This window comes from Coptis chinensis, chromosome 4 (genome assembly GCF_015680905.1).
Source record: "Coptis chinensis isolate HL-2020 chromosome 4, ASM1568090v1, whole genome shotgun sequence".
NCBI classification, from domain to species: Eukaryota; Viridiplantae; Streptophyta; class Magnoliopsida; order Ranunculales; family Ranunculaceae; genus Coptis; species Coptis chinensis.
Window position 1 is genome coordinate 73154380 of NC_141459.1, and position 11217 is coordinate 73165596.

At 40.5% G+C, this 11217-nt stretch overlaps 2 protein-coding genes across 2 annotated transcripts; both read left to right on the top strand.

Moving 5' to 3' along the window:
- The first annotated feature begins 8469 nt into the window (after positions 1–8469).
- Positions 8470–9903, top strand: LOC147504728 (uncharacterized). Its single transcript, XM_086605334.1, has 2 exons — positions 8470–9166; positions 9248–9903. The coding sequence occupies exons 1-2, from the start codon at positions 8470–8472 to the stop codon at positions 9901–9903; spliced, it is 1353 nt and encodes a 450-aa protein (XP_086461460.1).
- Positions 9904–10134: 231 nt separating this feature from the next.
- On the top strand, positions 10135–10956 carry LOC147504729 (uncharacterized). Its single transcript, XM_086605335.1, has one exon. It carries the CDS (start codon positions 10135–10137, stop codon positions 10954–10956), a length of 822 nt encoding a protein of 273 aa, XP_086461461.1.
- The last annotated feature ends 261 nt before the right edge of the window (positions 10957–11217 follow it).

Genomic DNA, 11217 nt, shown 5'->3' on the forward strand with positions numbered 1-11217 from the left:
CAAGACATAATAGAATCCAATTAATCAAACACAAGGAAACAATGGTGAGAGTAATATTTATAGAGGGAATTTATACTATGAAACTAAATATATAAATTTAACTTATACTAATTTAACTAAGCAATTGAATATGATTTGGATAAAATATAGGAAAGAATATGGAAAAGAGATTAGGAGGATTTGATTTCACTTAAATAAATTCCTAATATGATAGTGTAGATTATTGCAATTATAACCAATTAAGATTAATTGTGACCCCTAATTATTCATGGCAATCTCTGCCAACTAATAATTAGCATATGAGAAAGTTGAACCCATTCTCATGGCGAATCAACTAACCTACTAGAGTGAACCCTTAAATGCAATAATTCTAACTAACACATCAATTCTCCATCCAAGCTTTATCAAACCCCTCTAATAGAGGTTTAGCTAGAATTCATTAGACTATCATTTCTAACACAAGAACAGTACAAACAAGTCATTATTGAATAACTAATTAAACTTTCTTAATCTAAATTAACAATAGTCTAAGATTCAAACATGGATTACAATCGAAATTTAAACTAATTTAGAACTAAGATTATGAATACTAATTATCAATTGAAAACAACTAAATCTATGATTGCAAGATTGAATTCGAAATTAAAGATTGAAATATAACTAAGTATTTTATTCTTAAATTCAAAACTTGTTCTAACAAATAATAAAATTGACAACTAACTAGATTAATCTATATAAACTAATTTAATGAATTAAAACTAATTCTATCTTACAAAACTAAATTTTATGAACTAGAACTAGGTTTTTTTCTAGATAGCTTAAGAACTAAGATTTTGTCTCTTGATATAGAAGAGTTATATCCCCAAATTCTTGCATGGGATGAGGAGCCATGTTTTGGGCCGAAAAATAGAGTCCAAAACCCAATTTGTTGAATCCAAGACTTTTTATTCTGGCCGTGTTACTGTAGCACGAGTTTTCACCAACTTATACTACTCTGATCGAATCATAGTCTAGACCATTGGAAAGAGCTTTCTGAGCCGGTCATTTTGATATAAAATGGGCCCAAATCGGAGGTATGAGTCTAAAGATATGGCCTTTTGAAGTTCTGTTGACTTTTCTTCAACTTTCTAATCCCGTTTGACTTTCACTTAACAGCTTTGACTTGGTCTTTTTAAGGGCTTTCTCTCCATGAAACTTGGGCTTTCTTCATAGAACTTTCATTTCAATCCTTTTAGCTCCTTTTAGCGCTTAATTAGTAACAAATTTATATTTATTCAACTCCGAAGCCTGAAATACTCATAAACACATAATTAGTGATAAACCTATATTATTAATCACATAATTGGTCTAACAGCTATATGGTAAAGGGGTTAAAACTACAGTTTTGAGCTCTTATCAATCGTTTACATACACCTCCACAATGTCGCTTATCAATCCTTCAAACATTTTGTTTACGAAACGTTGGTACGTGGCTCCCTCATTTTTCAGTCTGAATGGCATGACTTGATAACAGTACATGCCATCCTCGGTTCTGAAACTAGCAATCTCCTTATCTTCCTCATGCAATGGGATCTGATTATAGCCAGACGACCCATCTGTGAAAGATACAAGATCATGTCCAGCCGTTGCATCTATCAATTTGTCAATCCATGGCAGGGGTTAACTGTCTTTTGGACACGTGCGGTTCAGATCCGTGAAGTCCATACAAATTCTCCATGACTCATTCTTCTTACGTACTGGAATAATATTAGAAATCCAGGTGGGGAAATTGATTTCCCTCACAAAATTTGCTTCCTTTAGCTTTTCAATTTTGGCTTTTACTACTTTGGATCTGTCAGCACCTATTTTTCTCGGTTTCTGCTTAACTACTACTGCATCACTGCGGACATTGAGCTAGTGGCATGCCACATGGGGATCAATTCCTGAAATTTCTTCGAATGACCAAGCAAACACATTTTTGTGTTCTTAGAGGAAGTGTATAAGAGCCTTGCGCTCTTCAAAACTCTATAGGGTGCCGATGAAAATGTTTTTTGGCGACCTGCCTCCACAATTTCCACTTCTTATAACAGCTCTAGTGAGGGGGGATCCTCCCTCTCTCTTGGGACCAGGTCCGGGAGAGGGGGATCCAACTGTAATTGCTATTTGGCGGGTTGCCCCACCTCCATTGGTTCAAAAGGGAGTAGGGAATGCTTTGTTGCCAGAGCGTAACATGTTTTGGTAGCCACCTGATCGCCTCTGATTGTCTCCACTTTCCCCTTATGTGGGAAGTTTAGACATTGGTGATAGGTGCTGGGAACAGCGCGGAGTCTGTGCAGCCAGGTCCTGCCCAAAATTATGTGATAGGGTGTGTTAGCTTTTATCACAACAAAATTTATGATGAGGGTTACCGGACTAGTAGCTACGAGTAGCTGGATCTCCCCAACTGTTAGAGTTTTGTCTCCACTGAATCCATATAGGTTGGAATTGGTGGCGACCATCTCAGAGTCAGGGATAAGGAGTTTTTTTTAACGTGTCATAGTATAACACATCTGCTGAACTTCCTGGATCGACCAGTATGCCATACAAATCGTAATCTCCAAAAGGAAGTATAAGAATCAGTGCATCCTCATGCGGACTCTGGATGCTTGATAAAAATGCTTATTCGTGTTTATTGGTTTTATTACTTAGTTTCTTAAGTCTGAGGTCCACAGTCCGAAGTCCGAAGTCCGAAGACCAAAGTCCAAAGTCCAAAGTCTGTATAGTCGTACGTTTTAGTCAAGTTACCTTACTCACGTGGGTTTGGTAGGATAGGTCGAGTAAGGGATCGTCCAAACCTTAGGGCCCGGAAGGGTTCACAACTGGAATTATAACTTTTTGTGAGTAGGATTTTAGGTTTTTTAGTTGGTTTAATTAAATTAACGGTAATGCAAATAATGTAAATTACTATGGTGATTTTGATGTAGATAAACAAAAATAGAGAAACAGGGAGAGAGTTAATCATACTCATGCAAGAATAATTTTTCAACAGTTTATATTACCACATCACTACATCTCTAATTGCCTCACCGTGTTGGAGACGCGGCGTCGAAATATTGATCCTAAGCGCATGCCCACATCTACGAGCCACATCACACTAGCATAAGGAATTGAACTAATATTTCATCTCACGGAATATCATTTCAGCTCTGGCTCGATTCCCATCAATTTGGACAAATTGGAGAGTCAGTTCGACACCATAAAGTCGCCGCCGCGAGACATTTTTAGATTCGCGACGAGACCGTTTACGGAGCATCAACACTCCAACTTTGTACAGTCTCAGTCATTTTGGGACTGGATGTCTAATCTATGCCTAATTCCTAAGCAGTGATTCTAGAACATTAAAGAGTCAATGCGGATTCTTACAAGAGTAGCATAACCCTCCCCCTGAGGGGGGGGGGGATTAGCTCATGGTCATTGAAGGAATAATAAAACTTGCTGTATACATTAAGTAAATAAATGCAGGACATGAATTAAATTAGAAAAGAAATGACTGTTATTAAGGGTAAAATGACTTACAGTATTTAAGCTGCTGGAATGAAAATGACGGAATGTAAGTGCTGAAATAAAAACTAACTAACTGCTAAGCGGAGGCTAGAGCATGAAAATGCTGAAGGAAGAATATCAAAGGCTACCCCCTTATATATATAGGCTGGAGACTGGAGAAGGATTTAATTGAGTTTTGGTCGTTTCTCCATTTGAGACATTCAAAACTTTGATATGACTTCCTTTATTCAAAGTTTTGTTTGCATATGACTTCCTTTAAACCAAAGTTTTGTTTATGAAACAAAACTTCATTTAATGTTTCGTCCTTTTGTGCTTTGTATTTGTCCCTTTGCTCAATTTCATTTCAATCTTTGAACAGGTACGTGTCTTCTCTCATTGCAAGGTGGGACAATTTTGTGACCATCTCTTGCCACCTGCCTATGCTGACTCGTCATGCCTTTTGGCCCCGCCGAGTGGGTCCACTTAGTATGTCTAGTGGCGGCGTCGATTTTGGCGTTTTTACAATTTTCTATCTTTGCGTAGAGTTTGTCGCCCTGGTCGCTCTAGCAGTTCACTAGCCAACGTCAGCACCTAGATTTATCAGATTTGAGCTTCGGAAGTTTGCTGCTTCTTTATATATGGGCCCGTTCTGCACTGGTTTTGTTCTTTTGGAAACTTCGGCTCTTGTCAGGCTTTGTTGGGCTTCACTGGGGTTGAGTGGGAACTTCACATATTCCAGTATTCCCATACTTCGATGCATGTTTTATCATTATATTCATTTTAAATGCAGAAACCTGCAAAAGTATGAAAATATAATTATTACATGATTATTAAACACATAATCGACCAAAATGCTATGTCTCTCGGGGTTTAATATTACAGTTTTGGGTGCTTATCAATGCTGAGACAGTCAGCCTTAGTGAAAAGGATGAGTGGATCCTTGTGAGGCAACGCGTCAATTTGAGCACTCGTGGTCAGTTCACTGTTCATGATTTTCATTTGCTTGGCGACGCACATTTGGTATCGCACCCCCCTTTTTTGTAACCTGCCCACTCCATTTGCTTGCCTTTGCTGAAATCATGTTTATTTAGAGCCGACCATTGAGTGGTCCGATTGCACAGGGGATCCTAAAACCGATGTTACGATCTCCTCGGGTTATGCGGTGTTCGCTGTTCATGTGCTTCTCTGGCGCTTCAAATACCCCCTTTCAATCAGATCTTGTAGTTCATTTTTCAGGGTCCTGCAGGCTCTGGTATTGTGACCCTTACTCTTATGGAACTTGTAGTAGGTCCTCTGGTCTCTGGTACCCAGGGAGCATGGTTTGAGCAGAGCTGGCCATTTGAGGTAACTCTGGTTCTTGATCGAGTCTAGGACCTCATCTTGCATTTTGTTCAGAGGGGAAATGCTTCTGTCCATCGAGGGAAAAGCTTCTTCAACTCCTTCCATACGTGACTTCTTTTGTGGTTTTCCATCTACAATACTGGCTACATTTTGGTACTGCCCTCTGGGCATTCCTCCCTTTGATGGGGATTCAGCCCTTTGGCGACCACGATGACGGTATCTCTTTGGTTTTTGAGGGGAAGAGTTCTCATACCCCTCTCGAGGGGCCACAGGAGCTATCCGATTAGTCTTCTTTGCTTCTTGACGTCTGTTCAGGACATCCTCCTCCCACCTCACATGAGTTTCAACCCTGTCTAGGAGTTCCACCAAATCACGGGGTGGTTTCCTAAAGAGGGATCCGAATAAGGCATTGTTTTCATCCAACCCTTGTTTGAAAGCTATTATAGCAGTCTGTTCGTCACAAGACTCTATCTGGATTGAAATTTCCATGAACCGTTGCATGTAAGACCTCAATGCCTCTTCGTCCTTTTTCTTGATATTGAACAGTGCACCGATCCATTTTGGTTGGTGCTTGTTACATGAGTACGAGGTCCCAAACAATTCTTTTGAGGACCTGATCTACCGTTCAGGTAACCTGTGGCACCACTGGAGCGTAGATCCAGATAGGGAAGCTTTGAACTCCTGACAAATGACGTGATCATACCTTTCATATTGTCCTATGGTGGCACGATATCTGAACATGTGATCCACCGGATCTGACTTGCCACTGAAGACACTGAACTTTGGTTGCCGGTAACCGTGGGGATAATGCTTTCTCATTATTCAAGATGTGAAAGGAGATCTACTTTTCCCCATGATGGAGGATTGAACAAGGGAGTCTTGCATTTTTCTCCCCTTGCCTGTCATCCGATGCATATGACGGATCAGTTGATTCTTCTCTGTTTCCCATGCACTTTTTTTGGTAGAAAGTTTCTTGTTCTGGGCTCTTTTTCGGTGTCGAGGGTCGACATCAGGATCCTGGTCAGTTGACTCTGGTTTTGATGCTGTACCCAAGTCCTCATCTGAGTTACTGTATTCTGACTCAGATGGCTTGCGTTGAACTGGATCCCCATGCTTCGGGTTCCTAGCACGACCGCCTTCTGGAAGGCCATCATAATCGAGATTGATGAGTGGCTCCTTCCCTGTGTCAGATTGATACAAATGCCTCAGCAGTTGTAATTCTCACTCAAGGTTGCTTCTTTGCTGTTCCAGAGCCTATACTGCCTCGATCGCCTAAACAAACTCTGGGTTGGTGAGAACAGCATTCTCACCATTTTGACATTCCTCTTGAGCGTTATTCCTGGGGCCTGCACTGGGAGCAACTGGCTCGTCGGTGCTGGTCACAAGTCCTTGGAGGGGATTATTCGCATCATGGTGACCGACATTCTCCCCCTCAGATATCTCGTAATCTTCTCTCTGACAGCGACGCTATGTGTGGTAGCACCACCCTTTGTTTTCTTTGCTCCTGCCATCACAATGGTAAGAGTTTTTAAACTAAATCAGTCATTTGAAATGAATGTTTACCTGCTTTCTTCCCCACAAACGGCGCCACAAGAAGTAGGGAAGTTTCTGAGTATCTCCTGATCTTCCTCTGTGCCTTGTGATCTAGAAGCTTTTACTTGGTAGAGAAGGGATGAGATGATTTTTAGTTAAGGGTTGAACCGCCTAGTGGCTGCATACGTATCTCCTTGCTTATTTAGGAGAATCAAACCCTATTTTGCGTAGTTCCTAAGAACGAATCCCTATGGTTTATATAGGAAGAGCTTTGAGAGTCCTAGGGTTAGGGTTGTCCTCACCGCTTGTGAGTTCCCTTCCATCTTTGGACTCTACCTTCCTATTAGGAATTCTCTCCTTAGGGAAGTTTGAATCTAGACCATATCTTATGAGAGGTAGGTTTCCGTGTTGATTGATAAATGTAAAAACGATAGTTTTACCTACGCATAAGCGATAAAACTCAAATGTAAGTAAAACTAAAGCTAATTCGTGCTTATATATCAAAGTTTTCTACTATCGTTATCGATGCAATATGTTTATAGTAGTGAATTTGTTCCATTCCTAGTTTGTTTAGGTGTAACGTTTCCTAGTTCGTGTAAGCTAACAAGTCGTGAGAGTAATGAAATTGAAATTAATTACGATGGTGAATCAAACAATCAAGATGATATAATTCAAACTACGGAAATACTAAATTAAATTGACAGTTATATGGAGATTATGGAGATTACAAAAGAGGTGGAGATGGCTCAGTTCATCCACTGTAAGGTGTCTATCTTACAATATGATCTTCAGTTTACCTTGACAGTTATATATGCTAGTAATAACAATGCGGAGAGACTGATTCTCTAGGAGGAATTGAAGTTTCTCAGTAATAGCATTCAAGGACTGTGGTGTGTTATGGGTGATCTGAATAATGTACTCTTCTCTCATGAAAGAATTGGGGATGTGGCAGTCCACCAAAGGGAAACAACTCCACTAGCAAACTGCTTAAATGCTTCTGGGCTATTTGATCATACAGCAACTAGATGTTTCTACACATGGAATAATGGTGGTGAGGTTGTCAGGAAATGGTCAAAGCTTGATCGGTGTCTGGTAAACTCTTCCTAGTCTTCCTTGCAGTTGGCAACGAGTGTTGAATTCCTAACTCAGGAGTTTTCTGACCACTACCCTATGGTTATGTCTTTTCTGAATAAAATAAGAAGTCGACCACCGTTTCGGTTTTGCAATTTTTAGAGACTTCATGAGGATTTTGCACCTACCCTTGCTCAATGCTGGAGTATACAAGACCATGGTAACCCACCATACATGCTATCATGTAAACTGAAAGCTTTAAAGGCTGTTCTAAAGGGCTGGGCTCGCTCCTTTTGTTATGATACCCACAGGCTAGTGGAGGAAACAAGAGAAGAGCTTAAACAACTTCAAGAGAGACTACATGCGAACCCTCTAGACTCTTCTTTATGCTGTCAAGAGAGTGCCACAAGGCACAAACTATGTCTTTTGATCAAGATGGAGGAGGCGGACCTTTTTCATAAGACTAATATTGAGTGGCTTTGTTTCGGGGAGAAATGTAATGCATTTTTCTTCAATGCAATAAAGGAGAAGAAGACTAGGAGTGTCGTATGGTGTATAAAAGATAAGGAGGGAAATCTCAGAGAGGGCCAAATGGAGGTTAAAAATGCTTTTATTGAGTACTACAAGGACCTTCTGGGTGTCACCTCACCTGCTACATGTGACCATGCAGTCTTTAATGAGCTAGCTATCTCTGAAGTGGATAATCACACAAGTCTACAGCTGGCCTCCCCTTTCACTGATGCAGAGATAAAAGAAGCTCTTTTTGATATGAATGATAATAAAGCTCCGGGCCCTGATGGGTTTAATGCTTTCTTTTTCAAAAAGTGTTGGGATGTTGTTGGAAATGACGTTACAAGAGCTATCTAACACATTTCCAAACATAAGCAGATGCCAAGAGGTAAAAATTCCACTATTCTTAGTCTTCTTCTTAAGAATAGAATATCTTCTTCTGTTGATTCTTTTAGACCTATTGCATGTTGCAATATTATGTATAAATGTGTATCTAAAGTACTCATAAATAGAATGAAATCATGTATTTCTTCCTTGATTTCTTGTACACAATCGGCTTTTGTTCCTGGGAGGTCTATACAGGATAACTTGTTGCTTGCTCATGAACTTTTGCGAGGTTATGGCCGAAAGAGAGGACCAAAAAGGTGTGCAATAAAGCTGGACATCAAGAAGGGCTATAACTCTATAAGCTGGAAATCCCTTTTGGTGATATTACAAAAATTTAAGTTCCCTCCTTTGTTTATTGAATGGCTGAAGATGTGCTTCTCGTCCCCATTTTACTCAGTTCTAGTAAATGGGACACCTGAAGGTTATTTTGAAGGAAAGCAAGGGCTAAGGCAAGGCGATCCGGTCTCCCCGTATCTCTTTGTTCTTGTGATAGAGGTGTTAAGTGCTATGCTGCAACAAGGGCTAAGGTCTAAGTCTATCCATGCTCACTCAAAGTGTAGAAAGATTGGTATCTTCCATCTTTGTTTTGCCGATGATGTAATGCTCTTCTGTAAAGGTGATATGGAGTCTCTTCTAGCGATAAAAGATATATTGGCCTCATTTTCTAATGTAACAGGGCAACATCTCAGTAATGCAAAAAGCACTCTCCTCACTGGAAGCATGTCTGAGGAAGAAGGGCTACAACTTGCAGATGTTCTAGGAATCTCCTTGGTTACTCCTCCAGTCTCCTACCCAGGCTTACCTCTCACGGCCACCAGATTGGGTATTAGGGAATGCCTCCCACTCATTGAGAAAATAACGGGGAGAATTTCAAATTGGAAAAACACATCTCTTAGCTGAGCAGGAAGGGTGCAGCTTGTTCAGTCAGTCCTAGCCTCCTTCCAAACTTATTGGGCGAAAAATGTGCTGGACAAGGTGGCAAAGCTATGCAACAGGTTCATATGGGCTGGACCTTCTATGGTGAGAACGATGCATCATGCGAGTCAAGAAACTCTGAGAGTGGCTAAAAACCAAGGTGGGCTTGGGCTGCTAGATCCTAGAACTTGGAATAAAGCAGCGTACTGTGGGCTTGTTGTCAAGATTGCTCAAAAATATGATTGCTTGTGGGTGAAATGGACATGGGAGCATCAAATAAAGGGTGGAAATTTCTGGACTATGAAGGAACCCAAGGATTGTTCTTGGGTGTGGAGAGGCATCCTCAGACATGGGTGGAAAATGATCTTCTGGCATGATCTGTGGTGTTTTGGTCCTTTATTCTTCAACGCACAAGCTAGAGAACTGCTAGCGACTTCTATTCCTGATGATGCCTGTGTTGGATCGATAATCCAAAATGGGAGTTGGTCAAATGTTATTTGCCAATTACTGAGCTACGAACTAAAAAAGTGGATCATGGAAACGGAGTTAAACAGTTACTTGACAGAGCATAGAGTCATCTGGACACCAACTAGTACTGGTCGCTTCTCCCTTGCATCGGCGTATCTCTCTCTTAAGAAAATTTGAGGAAAAGTAAAATGGTTCAAGCTAGTTTGGGGTAAGTTATCGGTGCCCAAACACTCTTTTACTGTTTGGTAGCTCTTCTCTGGATCTTTGCCCACCCAAAATAGACTTATGTTTAAGAAAGTCATATATGAATCCACTTGTTGTCTGTGTGCTGGTCACTTGGAATGTTCTTCACATCTTTTTTTTTATTATGCGTACTCAACGCAAGTTTGGGCGAGGATCAAGCTAGCTATGGGCCTATCTGGGCAGGTGAAGCAATCACATGATGAGTGGTACTTCTTAATGAGATTATGCAGAGTGAACTCGATACAAAATGAAATTCTGAGGGCCATCACTTGGGCAACAGTCCATGCAATATGGAATGAGCGGAATTGGAGAATAAAGAAAGGTAGGAAAAGACTACCAAGTATCTTGAGTATGCAGATCCTAAACGAAATGAAAGTGTATCTTGGAAAAACACTGCAGTTCGTTAAGGAGAGCCATGAGTTGTGGGTATTTCTACAAAGGCTAGGAATCAAAGGTAACTATAAGCAAGATGAGAAACATTGGGTGCACTGGTCAAAGTCGAATGATCAGGTACTTGTGCTGAACACAGATGGTTCATTAAAGCTCGGCAAGGCAGGGTATGGTGGGTTAATGAGAAACCAAGACGATAAGGTCCTCTTTGGGTTTACTGGATCGTCAAAATCTCCCTCAGTGCTTCGTCAGGAACTGCTAGGAGTCATGAAAGGCCTGCAAGAAGCTGCCCAGATGGGAATAAAGAGACTACATGTACAATCTGATTCTATGTGGGTTGTGCGAATACTGAACTTGAAGGAGGAGCCACCTTGGACTGAGAGGAATAGCATAGCACAGATCAGGCGTATTATTACAGAGTTTGAATTGGTGGACTTTGAACATATTTACAAAGAAGGGAACCAGGCTGCAGATTATTTATCTAAGCTTAGCAATTCTAAAGATGAAAGTGCTTTGTATTTCATTCCCCCTTTAGACCAAAGGTTACATGTTTTGGTCGAAGAGGATGAAGAGGGTAAGTTGTACTTGAGATCATGATCAAATAAAGGTTGGGGTACCCTTAACCCCTAGCTTTTTCCAAAAAATAAAAAAAAAAAAAAAAAAATTGACAATATGAGGAGGAATTAGGGGGATTTGATTCCACCTTAATTCAACTTAATAAACTAGCAAGAATTGTCGTAATCAAATTGCAATGCTTTCGCATAACAATTGGGTCTGTCTAATCCCTAATTGTTCATGGTAATCTCTACCAACTAACAACTAGCATGTGAAGCAATCAAACCCATTCTCATGGTGAAC